The sequence below is a fragment of the Crocodylus siamensis genome, chromosome 5 (assembly GCF_052110815.1).
Source record: "Crocodylus siamensis isolate JL-2025a chromosome 5, ASM5211081v1, whole genome shotgun sequence".
NCBI lineage: Eukaryota > Metazoa > Chordata > Crocodylia > Crocodylidae > Crocodylus > Crocodylus siamensis.
This window is the reverse complement of record NC_143399.1, coordinates 162792410-162817058: the sequence shown is the minus strand read 5'-3', so window position 1 is coordinate 162817058 and position 24649 is coordinate 162792410. Positions and strand designations below refer to the sequence as shown.

General features: G+C 38.7%; 1 protein-coding gene across 1 annotated transcript in view; it reads left to right on the top strand.

Annotated features, from left to right (window-relative positions):
* Window positions 1-24649, top strand: part of PHF14 (PHD finger protein 14) — a 289953-nt gene that overhangs the window by 183857 nt on the left and 81447 nt on the right. The window contains exon 17 of the mRNA XM_090046914.1: window positions 10013-10130. Within this exon, the coding sequence (XP_089903040.1) occupies window positions 10013-10130 (118 nt within the window). The remainder of the gene's footprint in view (window positions 1-10012; window positions 10131-24649) is intronic.

Here is a 24649-nt window from a genome sequence, read left to right as displayed (position 1 = left end):
ACCCAGGTGCTTGGCCCTGGGGTGACTGTTGGTCAAGTAGTTTGTATTCAAGCCAGTGTCATATCCAGAATGGGTATGGTGGGGTGGTTGCACCGCGCTTTCAGACCATACCATGAGAGCTACATCTGTGGACATGTTTGAGTCCACAAATCAAGTAAGAATCCCCCTGCTTCCTTTCCATGTTTGGTGGCACTTCTTCCCTCCCCCTCCCAACGCCTGTTGCTGTCACTGTCCCCAGCTGACCCAGGGTAAAGTGAGCTCCAGAATGCTCCTGTTCCTGCTTCATTCCAGCTGGCTTGTGCAAGGAACCAGGATCACCTGGGGACAGTAACAACAGCAAAAGCAGGTTCCTCCTCCCTGCCTGGTCCCTCCACATATACCCTACAAGAGCAGGGACAGGCTCTGGGAGGGGCAACCTATACTCTACCACCACTGCCACTGTCCTTGGCTGAGCCCAGCCCAGCCCCCCCATGCATCCAAGCTGGAATGAGGCAGGGACAGGAATGATTCTGGAACTCCCTCTACCCCCATGTCAACCAGGGACAGCAACTGTGGCAAGTGCAGGAAACAGGAGGAGAAGAAAGGTACCACCATGCAAGGAGTGGAAGGGAGGGGGTGCCAAGAGTGGATGAGGGAAGATTCTTACCTGAATCTGGGAGGTTTAAAAAGTCACTGGCTGCTATACCTGCAGTGTGGTCTGCCTGTTTTAGTTTGGGAGTAATAGGGGGAAGGTGGGAGCAGGTTTGCCACCACCCCTGCAGTGCTGGTTGCTGCTCCCATACCCCCCTCTGCAGCCATGGAGGATGCAGGATTTTGTAATCATTTTATAATTTGTAGACACTGAACTGAAAAGTGTAGTAAGGGAACTTATGCATCAAGACAATGTTGAATATTTTCCAGCAAAATCAGACCTAAAAGAGTGAAAACTTGTAAGAAAGAATACTTAATGATTTATAAAATACAATTAAACTGTATTCTAGAATATGTATCAGAAAATACTGTAACATGAAAGTGTGAATGAGAATTTGGGAATAAGCAAACATGAAATATTAGAGGGTTGAATGATAACATTTTCTGCTTCACTAGCAAAATAAGCTCTGTGTAAAATGTTAAACTCATTTGAAGTATCTTTATCTTTCGTTCAGTGTGTTATTTCATTTGCTTTTTCCAATAGAAAACTGGATAAAAATATTGCATGTTTCACCTTTTGAAATGTATTTTCCAGTGACCTAATCCCTAGTGGACATTCACAGTAATCACTAATAGCACCCAATTCTGTACTGTTGTGTAGTAGTCTGAGCTCCTGAAAAACCAAAGCTGCTGGCTTGACCTGAATATTAGAGGTCATAATTGGAAGATATCTCTAGGGAGGTTAGTACAGTGCATGCTAATTGTTTGTCTGCAACTAACAAATGTTTCTAGATCCTAATTTTAATGGCTGTCCCCCATCTACCAAAAATAAACCTTCACTTTCCCCTGTCTCCAGCCCTTGAAAAGAAAAAATACTCTCTGTCTGTTTTACCTTGGTATCAATCTTTCTGGTACTCTTTTTTATAGAACTAGTGTAGGTGCGCAAGTAAAAATAATGTAAAAGCATGAAATATACTGAGTTTGTATATGTGCTTTATGCAATCTATAATCTTATATATGTTTGAGATTTACATATACACTGTAGATATCTATGTGTTTAATTTACTTTGTGCATGCATTTACTGAAAATTTATATGTAATATGTATAGCAACAAAAATGTATTTCAGAGTTTATGAAATACCATAACTGCTATGAGAAAAAGTAGTGAGTACATACTTTTGTTCTAGAAAAATGCTGTTGTGTTACATGTTTGTTGACATTTATTTCTTGAAAGTATTTATACATTTTATTTTGTAAACATTTAAAATAGTTTATTTTCTTTGCATTTGATTTCTGAAGCAGACAAAAGATTATTCTCAAATGACAGAGCTTAAAAGTATTATGTGAAGCCAGCCAGTATATATCAAGAAGTTTAGTTCTGAAAGTTGAAGATAAACTCTGCTTTGGGTTGGTTGTTTTGTTGCTGGTTTTGCTTGTTTTTGGTTGATGAAATTGGCTATCTAGATAGCTGACAGATATTTTAATTTTCTTTTGCTCATCTGTGGTAGGGATTACTGATCATTATAAGCTGCTTAGACACTGTGGTGATAAGCACACCTAAAAAAAAAAAAAAAAAAAAAAAAAAGAAAAAAGCTAGGATGCACTAAGTGCCTGATCTGAGTGAAAGACTAGGCAGGCGGGCTTTGCTTGCTTTGTTCTTAAATTACAGAATTGCATCTTCCTCCTTTAGCAGTTTTAGATGATTCTGGTATATCATGGATCGTCTTTTTTTTTTTTTTTTTTTTTTAATTGAAACAGAATACAATGAAAAATCTACACATGGAGCCTTAGTTTGAAGAAATACTTGGCTTTCTTGAGTACACATTTACAGTGTGACCATAACTGAAGGACTGGGGCCACAGACATTCAGTATCTACCAGAAAAATTGCCATTCTTCCAGTAGAAAACAAAAATTTGCAGATGTTCATACTTTTTTTTAGAGCTCAATTCAGCCTGGGGGTATGGAGGTGGCAATATAAAAGCCGGAGGGGCCAGGAGCCAGTTGCCAGTCTCAAGGAAAGCCTAACTCCCAGGCTCTCCAACTTCCCTTTGTTCCCCCTTGCTGCTCAGCTTGAGCAACAGGAATAGTGATTTAAAAGCCAGTGGGGGGGGGGGGGGGGGCTGGTGTGCAGAAGCTTTTCCCAGGCCTGGCTCACTGCCCTGCCAGGTTCCCATTGCCACCCAGCTAATCCAAAACAGAGCAGGACAAGGCAGCCTGCTGCTGTGCTGATTTGTCTGATTTGCTGCTGTGCCCCTGCAGCAGGGCTTCCAGAGCTTTCCCACCATAGCTGAGTGCTGCCTTCCCTTTCCCTGAACTGCTTCAGATCAGCCTGAAGTCTTGCAAGGAGCAGGTGCTGTTCTCATGCAGAGGAGAACCAGAAGGGTTCCTACCACAGGAGAATCTCCTTCCTCCTGTCTGCTTCCTGCGAAGCAGCTGATTGGTGGGGTGGGGATGCATTCTGGTGCACAAACCCTCCTTGGCTCTCTGTGGCAGGTGCTGTTTTTCAGCAGCTACCAGCTGCTACTTGACAGTGTACCCCTTTCCTAGGTACAGAAGAAGCCAGGCTGTCAATTAATGGAGCGCCCTAAGGGTGATGGGTGGCCCAGGGAACAGCCCTCTAGTGTCCCCAAACTGGAGAGCTTGCCTGCAAACTTCTCCAGCCACGGGGTTGGAAGAATATCTGTATAGTCCAGCTCCCAGGTTATTTTCCTATCAGAAACCATGTCTTCCAGTAGAAGTGAATGTACAGGTAAACATTTTTTCCAAAGCACTCAAGTACCAGTTTCAAAAACCACTTAGGCACTTTTGAGAATTCTTCTTATTTGTACTTACTTTACTACTTCACATCTTGGCATCTTGAAGGCATGAGCCTGTTATAAGGGTGGGGAAGGCATGTCTTCCCCACCCTTTGGTCCTGGTCAGAGCAGGGACTGTCTCTCACACATTTGGATTGTGCCTGAAGCTCTGGACACATTTGGGATCCCAACTTAATGCTGTAGTACAAAGAATTTTAATATTTTGCATTTAGTCCCCAAATTTGATATATAATTTTTAAAATATACCACGGGCCTTCCTGACAACTATTTATTAGTTATGATATCATATGAGACAGAGAATGACAGTTCTTGTTTTTAAGTTACTATGTCAACTCTTCTGTTATATAGTAGTTTTTTCAATATCTAATAAAAAGAATGTCATTCTCCATTGTGCTATAGACACCCAGGTGCTTGGCCCTGGGGTGACTGTTTTACTTAAACATGAAAATGTTAGTTCCTACTGTTTTTAACAGTCAGTTTACAATAAATGTTCCTTCATAAATTAGTAAATTTAAGGGCAGTCCCTCAGAGCGAGCTGGCCTCTAGCAATTGCGCAAAGGCTGCTTAAAATTATGCTGACAGCAGTGGTCCATTAGGATGGTTGTATGAATCAGACATGCAACCCACTTTGTATGCTTCTTATATTGTGGGGATAAAGAGAATTATAGGAGTCAGTGTAGAGGAAATCATTTCAGTTTTACAACATCATGAGATTCAGAAAAATAAGGGAAATCCATACATATCTATTCAAGACAGAGATCTTCCTGTCTAGTGCAAAGGAGCCCAACCAGGTGCTAAAGATCCATGTATATATTTTAGATTGTGCTGTGCTTAAACGCCAATTTATCTTCCATTTTCTTTGTGCTGTTTGTTAAATCTATACATTGAGTTACATAAATAGTTTTATTGTAATCTATAAGGTTGAATTGTACAATTAAAGTATGTGAAATACAGAAATCTTTCCATTTTACTTTGCAACAACTGCTTGGAGTGGGAGATGAGGTGGGGTGGGGAAGGTGAGCTCTCCTAAGAACAGCATATTTTCTCAATATTCCGTGGTGAAAGTGTTTTCATTTTTTTTCTGGCACTCTTCCTTTATGTAGGGAAAATAAACACGCAGGGTTTGGTTATGCTGTCTAGCAAGTTCAGCCTTTTCACCTCTGGATCCTAGCTTCAACTTCAGTTTCAATTAAGAGAAAAAAGAAATATGGCAGTTTTATTTGAATCACCTTTTGTACACTTCATAAATTTACCATTGATGTTCATAGTAGTTGTGTAGTACTGTTATAGGGACATGAGTTTGATTGATTTATGTCCTTGGCAGGATTGGCTGCCCAGTACTTCAGGGAGGAAATTTGCACGGTATTAAGAGCACCTTAAGAAGAAGTGAGCGCTAACTCTAGTCAGTAGTGCCAGGTTCTAGTTAAGAGAGTGTGGCAGTTATGTCCTCCTGTTGTTGGATTAGCAGGCATGTTGCACCTCTAAATTTAGGGTTGCACATTTCTGATTCTGACTGCATGTGTCCCCAACTCAGGCTAGCAATCTGTTTGATAGTATATTGTTTGTAAAGTTCTGTATGGGATCACTTGGAACTTTGCCAAAGGGGACTCTGTATGATAGAGTCCCGTAACTCAACAGATGATTTGTTTTGTCAGAAGGCAAGGTAGATACGCACCTTTATAGACTAACTAAATAATACCGAGAGAGAGCGAGCATAAGCATTCGTAGACCCATGTCCACTTCATCGGATTTGTTTTGTGTCATAGCAAAGTGCTATGAATCCTCTTCCTATAAAATGTATTTTCTTTCTAAGCTATTACAGTAAGCAGGGTGCCAGTATGTATATCTTTTTTAAATGAGCTGCAATTTTACATTTTTTTTAACATATAGTACCTTTTGGCATGGCATTGCAGACAATGTGCAGTGGTGTGTATATAAGTGAGAGAGATTTTTCCACAGCCTCTGAGGCATATTTGTGAAGTTGTATTTAAAGATTAGCTTATTAATGTTGTGTTTCAGGGACTTGAAGGTAATTACTTTTACAGCTATAGATGGGCACTGCTGTCTTATGAATGCAAAATAGGGTTGTTTTTTTCACTGTGCCTGAGTCAGCTCTTTGTGAATTTTCATGATATAAATGATGGTGACTTGGAAATATGTCTATGATGGCCATGCTTTGCTTCCACTATTTTTTTTATAAAGGCACAGGTCTTTTTCCCTAGTGCTACCTATAAGACTTCTGCAGGCCAGCTGATAAGACTCCCTCCTGCGCAGGTAGATGCAATGTAATGAAATTGGATGTGCGTGCTGGGCTTTGTAAATAAAATGAGATTGACCCCCCCAGCCATTATCTCATTTATCTGATTTACATTGTAAAATCAGGATCTACACTATTGATTAGAGCATAATTAGTTAATTATGAACAGGAAAATACAGAGTTATGTGAGGCTAGAACACAGCAGGCTGTACTGCTGAAAAAATTTCAAGGACATGAGCAGATGGAGATCACTTTATTAAAGAACAAAGCAGACATGTTTCAGGTATGGAAATATCTAATCAACCTTTCTTGCTGTGAAGACATGCTTGACCTCCATTTTATGCTTGCATCTGAACAATGTTTTCTTTCATCTGTTGTTAGCATTTTACTTGTTTAACTTATTAACCTAACTACTACAAATCTTGCCTGCCTTCCTCAATTTATCCACCTTTTTCATACAAAAGCAAGAAATCAGGTTCCTACCTTCCTTTTTGGAACCAGGGACAGAGCACTTCCTAATTTGGTATATGATGTGACTTTGAGAGTAGTTACATCTCTTTGGTTTTAAGCTAGTCTCATTCTCCAATTTCTTCTAATCAAAGTTCCAAAGCCAATAAGATGCCGGTCTACTTAACTGCCCCAAAGGTAATCTATCTGGACATCTCAATGGTGAATAAATCTCCCACAAATAATGACAGGTTCAAAATTACACTCATAAGCTATGAGTGCAAAAATGAAGGCTTGGTTTGAAAAGCTGGCCCTTTATGTGTACCATAAAGGTTTGAGCCAAATTAGTAAGATTAAAAATAGATAGAATGGAGTAATTTATTCTGATTTACTCTTTCCTATGATACAATTGCTAATTTCCTATCCAGAGTACTTTGTGGGAGAGAGGGGTGAATTCAGTATCTCTAGGAATTCGTGATGCAGCGTGGCTGCTTTTATCTATCGCTATTTCAAATACAGCTGGACCTCTTTAATATCGTATGAAAATCGCCAGCAAGGGATTGCAGAGTAAATAGTGGATTATAGAGTCACACATGGTCTTAACTATTAAAAATACATAATGTTAAACTTGTAGCATACTTGTATAACAGCATCACAATTTGTGCTAGTCAGCATGTTACCAACTTGACAGAAGACAAGAACTGACATGTTAATTTGCCTCTAGAAAACCTCTTAGTAGATTGTGACTGAAGTACATGATTCTGGGTGGAGAAGCCTGCCCTATCAGTGTGCAGACTTTGGCTAATCTACAAATATAAGTACTGTACAATGGTGGGACTTTCAATTTGGTGCCTTTCACTGTCACCAGATTAATTAAATTTTTAATGATTTGAAGTGATTGTATGGCTTACTTTGACGGTCCTGTTTTCTTGATCTCTCTGTACATCCTTACCACTTCTTTTGGCTGGGACTACAGAGCAGGAGAAGTGGTTCATCTTGCAGATCTTAATATGGACTTCGTCGGTTGCCATTGTAACCTAGCTGTCCAGCATAAGGCCACTGAAATTTTTTCCTCTGAAGCTGCTGCAAGTGCTCGACCGTAATTCATGAGAGGTGTAATCATTTTGTTTTCAGAGCTGAAATATATGTGAGCTACCCTTTTCTCCAAAAATTGTTCAGTCTTCTATATGTACTGCACAACAGTAATGCCGGAGAGTTGGTTCAGCATTAAATACTCTGTTTGATGGGTCCTGAATTTTGTTGTTAGACATTGTAACACACAGTTGTACAAGCCTGCTATGGTAGAAGGCAATGGCCAAATCCCATTGATTTTGATAGGAATAATATATAAAATCGCTATTTTAATTGATTTTTAGATTACATAGTGCATTTGTCATGTTGCTGTATTCCCCCTCTTCCCTTCCCCACCCCTGGATCACTCTAAATTCCTGTGTTGAAATCCCAGATGTAGGTTCTACTGTACAGAAATAATTTTATAAAAACAATACAAAAGCAGTCTTTCATGATGGTATAGATCTGGATTGTATAAAGACACAGCACTGGATACTTTTGACGCATTTTATTTGTGGTTATGTGCATGTGGACTAATGATACATGTATGTTCACCAGTTATATATACATATTTTAAATAAAAGACAAAATACCTTAGTCTTTGGAAACTTCCATATACAGGTTTTTAATTTGGTCTATGAATGATAACTTTGTGCTCAGACAAAATAAAATATTTTTTTTTTTAAGTTCTTTGAATACACAAACAAAACTTGGCTGTAGGGTCCTACATCGTGCATCTGTACTCATAATGTGTTGGTCATTCAATTCTAGTTTACATATACTTCTCTAATAGATATCTGAAACGTGGCTTCAGGTGAAATCAGAAAGTTGGGTATTCTAGAAGCGTAGAAAGGAGATTTCAAAGTGTGGTTTTGAAGAGTAAAGATTTTATTTTATTTAAGAGAATAATTGTGTTAATTATCTTTTTTTTCCAAGTGTTAAATGAGAGGTAAGTGCTTTGCTAACAGATTCCACTGTAGATTTTTAATGTAAAACTGAGTATAACTAGTATATATTAAAGTTGGATTGAAATGTAATGTTTGAGGATCTCTGAGTGTTTAAAAAAATGTGCTGTTAGAATATTTGAGTGTATGCTTTGCAGACTAAGTTTCAAGACATTGAATTCCTATTGGTTAGTAATACTACAGCCCTTCTCAATCCAAGGCAAAAGGCAGATAAATCACTTGCCTAAGGATGCAAAAGTTATTGACAGGAAAAGGGTGCATGAATCCAGGCTCTCATCTCCTGCCCTGCCTCTTTTTTGTAGTCCCTGCTTATGTAAGAACTTTCAATTCTTTGTATTCCTAGTTTTTCCTGGAATATTCACTTAGGAAATGACAATAACATATAAAGACATCACTGACAAGTGTCTTGGAGGGTCAGAGATTTCATTCTTAACATATGTCTATTAAGAAGTGGAGTCAACTCTAGTATGTGCACTCTTAACAGAAACGGTAGAGAAATCTTTGTTTAGGTTACTAAATACTGCCACAGACTGGTTATTTGTTCATGTGAAAATTATAGTTTAAAGACAAAGAATGTGAATGTTTTTCTTCTTAATAATGATTGTAAATTCTTTTTGTTTAATCCTTTGTCCATTATGTGCTCTGTGTTCTGTTAATAATGCATTAAATATTTTTATTCTTGGTGTGATAAGAAATGCACTGTACCTTTATTTTAATGCGTGTGTAAGGGGGCATTCTGCAAGTTGAAGTTACAATTTTAAACATTTTTAAAAATGTTTACTTTACAAGTTTTATTTTTGGATTTCTTGCCTTTTGAGTTCTTAATTCAAATATTTGAGACACCTAAATCAAATAGAGAGAATCTGACAAATTAATTTTAAAAAGCATTCCCTTTTGTATAAGAGGACATAGGGCAAATGCAACTAAAGTGAAGACAACTGCTTCAGTAAGATGAATGAATGTTCACAATCTGCTGTTAAATTTTTTCCCTGTTGAGCATGTTGCCTACTATAATTCTCTTTTCATGAAACACTGTAGTATATCTATTCAAATACTGTTTCAGTAGATGGAGAATGTCTGAGTAAAAAATAGCTGTGATGGATATTTCTGTCTGTTGTCTGACCTACATGTAGTAAAAAAATACTATCAAAAGGTTTGTTAGTAAGTCCAGAATTGTGGTTTTGTCAGTTATAATAAGGAAAAAGATGACAACAACATATATTTAAATAAACCTTTCCTAAGTAGAAAATCTAATTCTTACTGAATATATGTGCAAACTTTTATTTCTGCTAATTCATAAAATTGTGAACTGTGTATTATTTGGTTTACTAAATGTATGAGGCGATATTATGAAGGTTTGGCCAGGAAATGTGTAATGTAAAAAGTGCTGTAACTTGGAAAGCAAACTCTGTAAATTGTTGTTGCTTATACCATGGATTCTATACAACAACAATGTAGCTTGAAAGAAAAATCCTGAAAAATTTACAAATTGTCCTGCAATATTTTTGGTTGATCATATATTATAGCATTTGTTTGCAAAACTATTAAAAGACATATTTTCTACATCAATGGGTGTTTGATAAAAATGCAGAATATGTGCAGCTGTCTCCATGTTTTCTGCATCAGAATATTCCAAATTGAATAGAAAAATGTTTGAAATGTGTGACTTGTAAATGTAAATGGCCCTTCCTGAAAATGTTTTAAACCAAACCAGTGACCTTGAGATTTCGGGGTTCCATGTGTGAACAGCAGTTTACCCTAAAGTGCTTATAGAGAGGCTTGATCGAATTGGTGTAGAAATGCAATATGTTTTTCCACCTGCAGGTGTGATGAATGCAGGCTCTGCTACCATTTTGGTTGTCTGGACCCTCCTTTGAAAAAGTCTCCCAAACAGACTGGCTATGGATGGATTTGTCAAGAGTGTGATTCTACATCCTCCAAAGTAAGTTAATTCAGCCCGTGAAAACTCAGAGGAGGTACTCTGTTTTTGAGCAGCCTTTTCACATACACGCACGCACACCCCATCGCACATCTCTTCATTTTGCATTTGTGTTTGAATGCTATACATAAACCTGTGCTAAAAATCTTTGAATGTATGACAGTAAAAATCTCACTGTAAGGTTTTTATATTTGCGTTAAGTAAAGGAAGGAAAAATACAAACTGGAATTGTATTAATTGACAAAGGGTGGTTTATTTCTCAACATAATATTTTTATGAGATCAAAATTATGGTGGTTGCCTTCAAAATAAAATTAGTAAAATGCCATTTCATATACTGCTCATTAAAATATGGGAAAAAATTTTAAGTTTTTAATAATGCAGAAACCTTTAAAGATATGAATAGTAGATATTAAATAGTTGATATAAACATACTTATGAGTGTTGTGGAAAGAAACCTCTGTTTTTCCTTCAACATACATCATTTGCAAGGGGTATTATTAAGTTATGATACTGTATGTTTATAGGACAAAATCATAGCTTTTTTACTTAAAATTCTAATTATTCAAACTTTCTTGTACTAATGCTTACAATATTTGTCCACTTCTGCCATGTTAGGCCACAAAGGCCAGATGTTTTGTTTTTACATTTTCCTTCATAGTACCTGCTTTAGTGTTGCCATGGCTGCCAGTAACCTCTGCATCCTTTAAAAAGATGCTACCAAATTGATTTCTCTAATTGGTTAATTAAAAGAAATAAGTTTCTGATAGAAAATAATAGAGCTTTTAAAACTTATCTGAAATGTATAGGATTGTCTTTTGTCCTGATGAGGCAGGATGTTTTCAGAAAGGGAAAAACTCAAAAGCTGACTATACAGGGAAATGACTGCAAAAAAGTGTAGTCATGGAAATAAAGTTAAACAAAAAATAGAGCATCATTTTCAAGTTAACTTCTTTAGATTTTAATATTCTTTGGGAATGTTTTTTGTAAGCATAGTTGATATAAATTTTTGAGGCTTTGAGAAATAGGTTTTTTGGATTACTGGTATTCCTTTCCAGCAAGTAAAATAAGGCACTCTGCTTCACCAGGGGGTTAATCAAATCATTCTTTCTTAAGATACAAAGATAGACACTGGAAATTAGCTGTCTACTATGGTTTGGACATCAAGCAATCTTTCTTGAACACCACTTAAATACAATGGTCACTCCTAGAGTGAATTAAAATTGATATCGAATTCCTGTCAGCCTCTTAGACCAAAGGGTTTCTTTATAACATTAGTTAAAATGTTCTGTCTCCTATTTTTTTCAGAGTATTTCTACAAAGGAACTGTTATTGCAAAATGTGTATTTGGGGTACTTTGCCCAACTACATATTCAGATAAAATGTTGTGTTTTTCAAATAATTAACTGGGAATTGATTCAACTTCTATTGCATTTTCTGTAGTGAATCTATTCATTTTAAGATTTCTTTTGTAAAATACCAGGGTTTTGGTGGGGGGCATGGAAATAAATTTACCAGGTATAATGGCTGTGTATTCTCTCTGTTAGGAAAGGAATCATATTTGAAAACAATGCCTATTGGCAGAATAATTTTCATTTTTAATCCATAAGGGCCCATATTTAAAATTAAAGTTTAACAGGAAAAGTCTTTACTTTATTGTACTATTTTAAACAAAGTTTTAATTATTATTTGAATAACAAAGTAATGAATATCACGGGTACTGAAAAGTTGTCTTATGGGGACTCCTTGTGGTTTTGTTTAGTTACTTAACTAATTTCTTTTTTCTTGCAGAGCCATGCAGGGTAACTTATTTGAAATCCATGTTACTATCCATATTTAGAAAAGCCTTTATTATTAAATACACCACGTTTTTCTTTATTTAACACTTCATTGCATTGTAAAAATGTAGCAGTATCATGTTAATTGACTTAAACTTTTCTTATGGACTTCCTGTTATGTGAAGAAAAATTTTTAAAGGTCTATTTTTTTTTAAAAAATTTTTTTTCAGTGTCAATCTAGTGTGTGGCTCTATAGTATACATTGTACATCCAGTACCCTGCATGTATTCTCATTGCCAAGAAGAATTCAGAAAGTCTTTTTGGTCTCCTCCCTCCCCTGTGCTAGAGGGGCGGTTCCTTGAATTTGAATATAAATCCATTAAAAAGGAACAATGTGAGGAAACTTGCATTGTTTGCTGCACTCTGTCTGACCTATGGATGAATAGCAGACTTGGGCTAGCAGCATTGTCCATCTCTCACTCAGCCACTAAATCCAATTTTTGGTATGTCACAGCAAAGTTTCCTGTAAGGATTATGGCAGTGAAATAGGATTGTATTTTCAGCTTGTGCCAAGATGACTATTATGTAGCATCCTTCCCTTCAGTGGAGAAATCAAACTTTATAAAATAATATTTCTAACTGAAAATTAATAAAGAAAACTTATTTTATTCCTTTTGCTGTTCATCTTTTTTGATCCAATTTAAATAATTACCATAGTATGAATGTTAATATGAACCAGCTTTCCATATGTGTATTTTGCATAGCTATTTTAGCCCTAGAAAAAACTGACAGTTTATGTTGGGTGAATGGTCATTTATGGTATGGAAGCCAATACGTATTGTCCTAATAAAAGTGATTACATTCTCTGCTTTTCTAATTATAGTTTTCAGACTTAAAAGCCCAGTAATGCTTGCATAGTTTGCATACTTGTTTGCCTAATGAGTAAAATGATTTTTCAGATCTTACTTAAATGAGTGCAAATGGGAGAAATGAAGGAAATGTAGTGGTAGTAAACATATGTTATCTATCACAAGCACTGTGCAGGCTACTTCCATTTTGCTCATAATATGTCACAGGACTCTGCAGCAATCTTGTCAGTTATTTCCCCACCATTGTAACATATTCCCATATTACCCTGTCTGTCAAATAATAGACAGACAGTGACTTTGCTGGAGGGCATGAGGGCAACATCTTCTCTGCCGGTAATACTGCCTGTCACTTTTATGGAATGGGTGATGCTCACTACTAAGGTCTGACAAGCTTTCTCATCTCAAAAACATTGTAGTTTTTGTTACATCACATGAAACCTGAAATAAACCTATAAGCTAGCCATTTTCAATAACATTACCTACCTCCCTTGAAATTAGATTCCTCTGCACTTTCAATAATGACAAATATTTGTTCAAAATCATGAATTTTCCAATATTTTATAATCATAATAGTATAATATATTTGCATTCAACAGCAGCTTATGTCTGATTTATATATTAGTTTATTAAGGTGCAAGGTCTCTTTGTAAAGAGAAGATGGGGGATAGTGGGATACACTTAATATATTCCCTTCCCCTTCTTATTTTTTTTCCTAAATAAAAAAAAGTACTTTTTAAGTGCCTCCTCTCAATTTAAGTTTTTGTGAAGAACCAGGGCAGCAAAAGGTTTAAACATATATCATATTAGTTACGACGACTTTGCTACTTACTTTTCCATCCTTTCATCCTTGTTTAAGATCTACTTTGTGAAAAGCTGCAGTGTACATGACAGGTCATTATCTGACTGTTGCAAGATGAGCTGCCTTTGCCTAGAGACCTCTATTTAGTTCACTTTTATTTCATCTTTCTCCAGTACTGCACTTTTTTAGTGGAAATAAATTGTGAATGCATATGCATAGAACTCTCATCTAAATCCCTTATGGAATATTTTTTGAGCTACAAATCCATGATACACAAGCTATGGCAAATAATAGTTTTTGCTCATCTTCTTTGCTGGAAAGCAATCTTGGATGGTTTTGCCTATGTTCCAGTACTGAGTTGGACATTTCCTGCAATAAGTATCTTGCTTCAACACAATGAACAAGCAAGTTTAAATGGACGTTATGATATTGGAAATAGACTGACTAATCTTTTATGCATTATGAAGAATTAATTAGTATATTCATTTTATTGCAAATCTCTAACTTTTTCATAAAAACACTTTTTAAGAATTCAGCTATTTATATGGGATTTTCTTCTAATTAAAATTAAAATGGAGAGAGAAATGAAAATACTTAAAATATATAAAATGCAGCAAAAGGGAAACTAACTTCATGTCAGCTATTTTTATAAATTATACAAAATAGGGTAGGGTCTGTTACATAATAAATGAACAAGACTGCAAGCCTTTCTATAGGTGTTGGTAGAACTGAATACTGTTTAAAGTTAACACTTTCTTTCATAAGACTCATTTGCTTATGGCTCTACAAAGCTTTCAGTATTTGGTTATAATTGTTTTCTACTGCCTAACTCAAGGTGAGCTTTTTTTGGAAAATTTCAGCCAGAATGTTTGTGCCTCTAAGAACATTTTTTTTTTGCCCATATTAAAAAATATTTTGGCAGGCACTTCGAAAAGTTCTGGTGCTGCCATGCTTTGGAGCACGTACTTGATATTTGGCTGATTTATCTTGTGTTGCTCCTGTGAAACACTCTCATAATTTTACCAAGGAGTAAGCCTTTGAAAAATCAGAATTCACACCTGCTCAATAAAGACTTCTGTGCAACTAAAATCCATTGGAGCTGAGTAGGACTTGTTTTGTAATTGCAGAATCTTGTAGTTGTAGATGATTCTGCATCCGTCCCTAAGAAACATGTAAGCCTGAGCCTGGAATGTGTGGGCATGTTATAGGAACCAATGCGGCTTGAAAAAGGAGCCTGGAAGGCAATCCAAACATTGATCCAGGTGTTGAGAGTACTGGGACTGAAGGTGAAGTTGCTTGTTACTCTTCGACCATGTGAATGGAACTATAAAACAAAAGCGTCCACACATTAAAGCTCATTAGCCTGCACCCAGTACATTCTTAGTATCTCAAATAATGCCACTTCGGGCAAAGATTTACTCTGGGCCATGGTACCTAGCTTCTGCTAAGGTAACTTTTATCTGCTCCACAGAGATAAAATGAGCAATTTGCAATGCTACAGCATCCCAGGAGGCCCAGTTTTCCCTCTTCTCTTTCCCCCAGGGTAAGGATAGAGCTCACAGGTCCTGGCTTCTAGTCGCACCCCTGCTCACCAGCCTTCTAAAGGCAAGTTCAGACTGTACAGGCAAGGAACAGTTTTAACCCGTAACTGCTCACAGCACGTTCCACTTGTAACGCTGTTTAACATTCCACAGATTTAGTATAGTTTAAGTGTAATGTGTCGCTTCATCCTGAGACTGTTGTGTAAAGAGACTGGCCCAAGGGACTGATGTGGTGTTACGAGAATCCCAGATAGGGTGTCTGGGTCTCATAGCTAGAGGGATTGTGGGGGCATAGGCATAAGGATTGACTGAAGGACAAAGGAAAAGTAGGATAAATCAAATGTGCCTGAGGAAAAAGCTAGGACTGCCTGAGAAGACAGTGGAGGTTGGGATGAATTGCCAGAGTGGTAGATGCTGGGACTGGGACAAGGAGTCAGGTATGAGTCAGAGACACGAATGGCAGAGGGACAGGCTGATGGGAGGAAAAAAGGGCCAGAAGGGTCCAAGCTAGGAGGAAATGGCCAGAAAATCTGTCCATTAAACTGTGGTTCCCTTCAGAGGCTGAAAGATTCACTGATTTCACCACTCCTCTAGTGTCTGCAAACATTTGCATTTGGGGAAATTATATCTCATCTCCTAATGCTGATCCCCATGGGGAAACCAGTCCAGTACTTTTAGGTCTAATGGCAAAAGTCCTTGAGGTGAATCTAAAAGTTGTAGCCCAGTTTGTGCCAGTGGGCATGTCTACGTGAGATGTTTACTGTGGGGATGACTAATTAGCTGTGCAATAAAGCATCAGTGTTTGCACATGCAGTGCTATTAGGCCCATGTAAACTAATTAGCTCTGCAGTAGGATAGTACTACCCAATACAAGTAGTATCCTACAGTGGAGTTATTTACTCCACCACAGTGCAAGTGTAGATGCTGACCAGGTCTGGCTGGAACATGAGGGTGCTACAGTCCAGAGCTAGCCAGCAGGAAGCCCCACAGAGTAGCACCCTCATGCCCAGCCAGCCCCTCTGCAATATGTTGAGCTGAGTCAAAATTAAATTAAACATAAACCAGTATAAGTGATGGGAAACTGGTCATATCTGTTATACAACAGAAGTTGTGCACATAATCCAACCACACACAAACCACTTTCAGAACTGCCGATACTGGTTTAAGATAAACCTGGATGGATGTAATGTCAGACTTAAGTGATTTAGGATAAATTGAGTTATTGAACTTCTCTCCCAAATTCCCTCCAAATTCAAGTTAACCCTTAGTGTCCCAGCATCTCAGGGTGCTTTGTACCTCCCCTGTAGCAACCCCCCCCACACACACACGGGGAGGGTGGGGGCTAGTCTTGGCCCAAGCTGTCTGTTCCAGCCAAGCAGGGAAGCATACTGTAGTGCCCCCTGGTTTCTGGCCTGGGCCATTACAGGCATGTGACTGCATTTCCAGAATCAAAAGTGAATGTCTGTTCACTTGCTTATCAGTTCAATCTACACAGCTTAGACTAACCTGTGAAGAATGAATCAGTTCAGCCTCAGGCTTTTTTACTGTCTGTACTTAACCTTTAGGAGCATAAATCATGATTTAACAGTGTGTTATCTTAAATTGTATTTAAAAATTACCTTTTATAAAATAAGCAAAAGAAACATTATTGTTAAGACTTCAACATTCACTTTTACCCATACCAGTTTTGTTCTTTCAAAAAAACGCTGATTTACTGGTGAAAAGAACCTGTATTACAAGGAGTGTCCACAACAACCTGAAATGTAGTTTAAGAGTTTTTTTATAATTTTGCAGATTAAAATATATACAGCATATCCTAAATAGCCTTGGAAACTCTGAATTTGGAGTATAATGACAAAGGTGAGTACAGTATTTTTAAAGAAGCTATGGCCATAGGCATTGTGGTCTTACATCACAGAGAATGTTACATTAGAAAGTCTTCTTTTAAGGGCACAGAGTACAAGCCAATAAAATGATAAACAATATGCTTGCTCAGAGATGATAAAAGAAGACTGCAGATACCTTTGCTTGCTGATATAGGCAGAAAATACTATGATGGACAAGAGTGCCTTTTTTAGCTCTTTTCAAACTCAAGGTACTAGTATTTAAAAAACCTTTACAAAATAATGAGTTTGATAGTGTAAGGCAGAGACTGTTTGCAAAAGAAAGATCCATTCTGTGCTCAGTAATAGTTTGTCACAATCTTGGATATTATAGCCTATTTTATTAAATGGTGACAAGGGATAAGAAGCAAACCCCTCAAGAGAAAATCCTATATTTAAGCGGGTTAAGATTAAGAAAAAGTAGTGAAAGCACTATACAAAGTAGATTGGAAGTGTTTATTGGAGTTGGATTTCTCAGTATTAGCAAATGGAAAATGATTATTCAGGCAAGAGTAATTAAACTGAGGTAACTTTAGAGCCAAATCTTTCTTCCTAGATTATTTAGATTTTCCAAAATGCCCTTCCCCAAATGAGAAATTCAGAGTAAGTGTATACAAAATTCTGTTAGACCTCTAGGGCACAAGAACGGCCTTCTTAAATAAGAGAAAATGCTCAAAGTCTATAAGGCAGCATATAAAGGTAAAGTGTATTTCTGTATGAAAGCTGAGCACAGGTCATATAAACCACTTGCACTCTACTTGGAGGACTTCAGTAGACTTCTGGTGATCCTTTGATTGGGGATGAATTTCACTGTCAGGTTGCATCAGGAGAGAATTTCATGTAATCACTTGACTGAATAGTTAGAAATTACTTTTCAAAATTCTCTCTTCATTTGGTATTGATAAAAGTTAAATTGACGCACTTTTTATCTGGCAAAGAGTAGACATAGCTATGCATCTTTAATGAATAATTTGTCCACAAAAGGAGTTTTAAATAGTGCCAGTCTCAAAATTAACTTAATTCTGGAATTAATTTATGAATAGAAGATAAGCACACCATAAGATTGATTGATATTAAATACCAAAAATTGGTCAAGGTAGTCAGGTATACTTACAGCGTCTGACTAGAGAATTTCTATAGCAGAGGAAGGAAGTTCTGATTTCACTGAAAAACAGTTTGAACTTTGAAATAGAAGCAACAATTTTATTTAGAATATCTTGGTTTTACCAAAATCAAATCCTATTTGTTGCACCAATTCTAAATAAACCATAGTTAAAATATAAAATAATACAGGTTTCCTTCAATTTATGCTGTACATGCGTTCCCAGCGAATGACGCATATATCGAATTGGCATAAAGCAAACCCACTTTACAGTGTAACAAATAGAGCTAGGTTCCCATGGCGGTGAGGATGTGAGGCTGGGACTAGGGGAGGGGTGTTGTTCCCAGAGCTACACAAGGCAGTAAAGCAGAGGGAACAGAGAGGCACTCGCCCCAGCCCTGGGTGCAGTGGCCCTGGGAATGGCTGGCGCCAGCTGCCTACAGCAGCTGGGCTGCACTGTGCTTTGCCTGTCCCCACTTGCCTCTGCTCCTGGGCCGTGCCATGCCCTGGTGTAGGCAGCTGGTGTTGGCTGCTCCCGGGACCGGTGCAGCATGGGCTAGGGTAAGTGCTGCACCCCACACTACCTGGGGCTCTGCTTGTCTGCACTCACCCAGCCAGTGCTGGAGTGGCCCTCGGAGCAGCTGACACCAGCTGCATGCACCACAGTATGGTGCAGCCCAGGAGTTGGGGTGATCCCAGGCATGGTGAGGACAATCAGAGCACGGTTCAGTTCAGCGACTGCTGCAGCCAGGGCTGAGGTTAGTGGGGCCATGGCTGTTTTCCCTCCCCCAACAGACTTACCTGCTTGGGAGGGGGGGCATCTATATTGATCACATAAGAGCAAATTTTCTTTGCATATAATGAATTATGGGTCTGAGTGTGCTCATTGCATAACAGTGAATTCACATATAAAGAACCCGCAAAAATCAAGGGAAACCTATATATAAATATATCTTAGTTCATGTAGTAATACCATTCAGTTAGAGCAACTAAATTGACTCGAATAGAAGACAGTCTTAATTATAAGATGATTCCCCCCCACCCCCAAAAAAAAAAACAATTATATGCGGAAAATTTATAAATTTGTTATAGTTTTCCAAATGCAGAATCTAATAATCGGAGGTTTGCATTGAATTTGTCCCCCTTCCACTGCTACAGCAGGGAAAATCTTTTTGGGACATCAGGTAGCCCCTTTGCTCTCTACTTCCCTCTAGCTTTTTCTCCTGACATCTCCTTCCCCTTCTTACTGTCAGACCTTGCTCCCCCTAGCACACGAAAATAATAAGCAAATTTGAAAACAGTAACCTTGAAATGAAACATGGCTGTAGCAATTTTCATATAGTACCCATATACTTAGCTTAGAATTGATACGTTACCTTTTTTTAAACTGCAGCAAGTTTTAGCACAGTTACCCCATAAACACACTTCCAAGCATCACTTTGGCACATACTTACTTAGGGTACAACCTATGCATGATAATAGCACAGAACCAAAAAGCTCATGATTTTACCTCATAGTTCACTGGGCTGGGCCCCACCAGAGGCAACAGCATTTCAAGTCATAGTGACCCCACATCTCAGCACTGCACAGTATATGTACGCTCCAGAAACCTCCACCCTCCACAAAGGATCCATGTGCTAATTAGCCCCCATTAATGACCAGAAACTGGTGTTCTTGTCATGAGTCCTGGAATACTCCAAAAATGTATGCGAAAATAAGGCACAGGACAATTTCATCTGGCTTCAACTCATGTGAAGGGCAGGGCCATGCTAATCGTGTATGACAGGCTGAGAGAGGAGATGACAAAGGGATTCTGGGTGAACTATTTGGGGTCCTGTTTGGTGAAATTTGCCAGACATTTAAGGCGGGTGAAGAAACAAATCATTGTAAATGGAAAGAAAGATATAGCTCAGGTATGGGAGTGAAGAGGAAGTAAAAATGTATTTAATGTAGTGGCTCACTATGACTTGAAAATGTCAGTAATGAGGGGGTCTACGCATAATGGGCACTACCATCAATGTGTAATGGGGACTACCATCAATCCTATTCAGATGGAATGCCTTAACCTATCTTAGTGGTAGGTTTCCAGCAGCAGTGTAGGCCATGCTCAGTGCTGGCTGCGTTAAAGCAACTTCATATTTTCTGTTGCTGAGGAAATGCTGCTTTTGGCATAGATAGTATATTTAGTGAGATTTTTCTTGTGTGTGATTACAAGATGTGGGACTTTTTTCCCCATGACAAATGGGGGGAAAACCCTTATCTTGTATTCGAGTAAATACGATCCGTCAGAGAAGTAAGGCTAGGCACAGGAAGTAGTTTATAATGTCATGTTTCCAGAACTTTGTTTGGATTGACATTTTTATGATTGGATATAAAGAGGAGAGGAGATCTGATAGCATCTGAGCATCTGGAAGTCTAAGTGCATTGAAATAGAGATCTCATTCTCCAATTTGATATTTGTACAGTTGTGCAAATATCAGGGAGCGATTTTTGACTTCAGGATGTGATAACCCAGAGAACACATTCATTCTCTCTCTTTCTCTCTCTCACTCTCTCTCAACACTGTGTTTCAAATTAATGCCTATCTGAGCACCAGTTAATAGTGCCACATAACTGAGATGCATGTTTCTTGCTTTGACTAAAGTATTGTCAACAACAGGTACTGTGAATCAGATGTATCCATGCTTGTGAATGCGCAGTGAAAGGGTCTAAGAATTTTCTTAGTGTAACTTGTTTATTTTACACACACAGTTGTTGAATAGGTATGGCCACAAGCAACATACAGGCAACTCTTGCTTTCAGGTTTCCAAGATACACACTAAAGTTTGTTTCCCAGAGTGCAGTTCTCTCTTCCGTAACTGATTTTGGAGAGATGAAGACAGAAAGAACTATTATGTTCAGGTCAGCCTGCAACTACCATCAATGGTTCAATTTTGCTAAGCAAAAATATGAGGGAGGTCATTCTCAGTAGTTGCCCCTCAGCTCTGGAACTCCCTCCCTCTTGAGGCCTGCCACAGCACAAGCCTGAACATCTTTTAGAAGCACTGTAAGACCTTCCTATTTGGGCAGCTGCTTAGCCAACAAAGCTTGGCCGGAGATATTGCATAGTGGGTTCTGTTCTGTTGTAAGCTGCTCTGATCCTCTTGTGGGAAGGACAACATATAAATCAAATAAATAAATAATGTTGCTTGCCATAGCTTCCTCCCACTGCAAGCAGAAATCGAACAGCATGACATATTTTTTTCCGTGATGAAAACCTTCTCACGCATTAAGAAGAAAACTCGTAAGACTGCCATTTCATAACTTCTTCCATGACGATGTGTTAAAAAGAGAGCGAAAGTTTGATACATCTCTGAAAGCAGTTGTGACCTGTCCTAGTGCTATCAAAGAACTGCACTAAAATGGAACAAATGGCTATGAAGAGTCTGTCATAAATCAAATTCCTGCTGAGGTGTTCCTGCTTTTTATGGATTATGGAGTGTCCTGTTTTAATGAGCTTCTTTATTTCTAAGGCCTCAACCTTTTTTCTTTTGTTACAAGTTGACTGACTATAATTAGATTTCTGAGAATAAATTTTAGGGTGGCTGAGTTTGGGAAGGATTTGGTCAATGATGTTTTGAATGAAGAGGAGAATTATTTTTGTACCTAATTTCTAAAAAACCTTTTCATTATTGTTCAGAACATCTAAGGTTACCTGGATGATAATGTAACTCTTAAAAACTCTTAGTAGTGCTTATGCATCTTTTCCTGTCCTAATATAACCAGGTACATTTTTGTGGGTGTGTGTGTAAATGTAACTGGTTACATATAAATATATGTAACATATTTCCATCTGTGATTTTAAAATTCTAATTAGCTGTCAACGTTAATAACGTTTTGTAGTGGACACTACAGGAAAGACAACAAGACACTAGTAAAGTAGTTTAATTTGGTTGTGACTTTTAGGTTACACATCTAGGACATACCTAGCAATAGCTTGTCCAGTGCTGCTTCCTTCCTTTGTTATCTGTTCTGCATGGGGAGTGCTACTGTCAGCCCTGCATCCCTCAGTTACACCAGTTAGAAAATTGTCATTAGTTCCCCCTCTTCCTCCTGCATCTTTAACTTGGTCCCAGCACCATTGATGGCACTCCATTTCCCTTTCCATAAAACAAGAGGTGAATGGACAAGATGAGGTTATATTTTCTTTGACACTACAAGCTCCAACTCCAGTCACTATTTTCTTTAGGAGATGCCTCCTACTAATCCACTTAATATCCCATTTTATCTGAGAACTAATTGCCCAGTGTTCATCTGTAAGGTATTGAACAGTTGTGCCAAGTTGTGGCTAAGTGGATTTTACAACCTAACGTACCCACCAGGTCTACCGAGAAGTCTATCTGACAGTTAAAGAAAATTCCTTCCCAGTTCCCAAAAAGACAACTGTTATCTCACCCAGAATAAAAGGGTTTTATTAATTCTCAAGGAGGGTATTAAAAAAGGAAAAATTTTACAACATAGTGCCAAATGGTGTCCCAAGATAGGAAAGGATTTATAAGCCCCTTCCTCCCTACTCATTCATACCCATCTTCCCACTTCCCCCAACTTATTCTTAAGTATGAGTGAGCCAGTAGGCTTTTGCCCTGCAAGTTGGACACAGAGACCCCACCTGAGAAGGCTGAGTGCCCACAATATGGGGAAGAGAGACCTAGGATTTTCTTTCCATTGCTTCTGCGCTAACCTTCTCAATGCTGGGGTTGCATAGGGGAGCTTGGTTCAGTAAAGTCCACATATTAACAATGAATTTTGTAGAAATGTTGTAGGACATTTGGGGGAAGTGGTCTTAAAATGGGCTTTCTCGGATATGCAGCCATATGCTTATTTTTAAATTAGAATTAAATCTTTACCTATTTGCATTTTCCTGTTCTCAAAATATCACTTCAGAAGCAGTCTCTCTCAAAACATATTCAAATACGCTTCATCAATCTAATTGCCTTCCAGCATGTGGAGTTTCTTAAAAATAAAGAATGCCTTTAAATCAGTGTACTAATAATTAAGGACATCATGCTGACAACGGAGTGATAAACAAATTTACCAATAAATTGTAATTGACCATTACCACTTTCTATTAGCAGCCCTGATTGCAAAGTTTGATTGTTATTCACTTAATTACTAGAACACGTATTGACTTTTGATACACAAATGGAATGACACTACTGAGTTTATATACAGCGTATAAATAAGTTGTAGGCCTTTTACTTTTTGAGCTTTGATTAACTTTTTAGTTTAGAATGCATAAGCTGGCAGGATGGGAGTATTGAAAAACATAAAGCATCCATGCCCTTTCCTTATTGAACATTAGCTCTGTAAAGTGTTTAGTATTTGCTTCAGATTCAGATTCAGATTTGGCTGATTTGGGGGGGACAGTGATTCGTTTTGGTGATTCAGATCATTGTCCTGATTTGATTTGGCAGAATCTGATTTAGAGATTCAACAGCAGCCGAATCTCTGAATCAGCCAGGCCAGGCCCATCCCCTGCCCCTCTCCCAGCCCAGCAATGGTTGCCCCACCTGCCCCAGGTCCCAGTACTTGAGGGGGGGGGGGAAGCCCTGGATCAACAGGTGCTTCCAGATGGGGGGGGATCCCCACTGTCCCATACTACATGGGGAGCTCTGCACAAGCCCCCAACCCCCCCCCACTCCCCCAGCCCCTTCAATGGTGCCTTACAAGGGCCAGCTCTGGCCCTTTAAGAAGAAAAAAACCCTGAAGAAACCCTAGGACTCGCCACTCCTCCCAGTAGGGTCGATCCCTGCTGCCCAACACTACATGGGGGGGCTCTGCAGGAGCCCCCTAAGCCCTGAGGCTGCACCAGGAGCAGTGAGTCCTGGGGCTTTTCTTGGCTCTTTTTTTTTCTTAAAGGGCCAGAGCCCCGGCAGGCAGGGCAGCTATGGGGGCACTGGGGGAGTAGGGGGGGTTGTGGAGGCTGGTGCAGAGCCCCCCCATGTAGAGTGGGGCAGTGGGGATCACCCCTCTGCCTGGCAGTACAGTGAGCACTGGGGCTTTTTTTAAAGTACCCAGCTGGGGTAGACAGGGGCAGCCATGGAGGGGGACTGGGGGAATGGGCGAGGGTCAGGGGGCTGGGAGAGAGGGGGAGTCAGGGAGAATGGCAGGGGTCCCCCCTGTGGTCCCCTCCCCCCCTCAGCCCCGCTACCATAGTATTCGACCAGCTCAGAGTAGTTGCAGCTTCCTGCTGCAGCCACCAGAGACTGCCCGAATCATCAAAGCCCTCTGAATCTTTGCCAAAGATTTGGAGAGTTTTGAATCAATTTGGACTTTTAAATTGGTCCCCTGATTTGATTCCGATTCAGAGATTTGCCCACCGATTTGGGCCAAATCTCCTCTGAATTGAATCGCCACCTGAAGCTTCGCACAGCCCTATTGAATATCTATGCAGAATTGAAGACTGAACAGACAGCCAAAGAGATCTATACTTTGCTATCCTATAAAACAAACAAGTGAGGGAACCTGACAGATGCAAAGTAGTAAAAGTGTCTACTATTAAAAGCTGATTT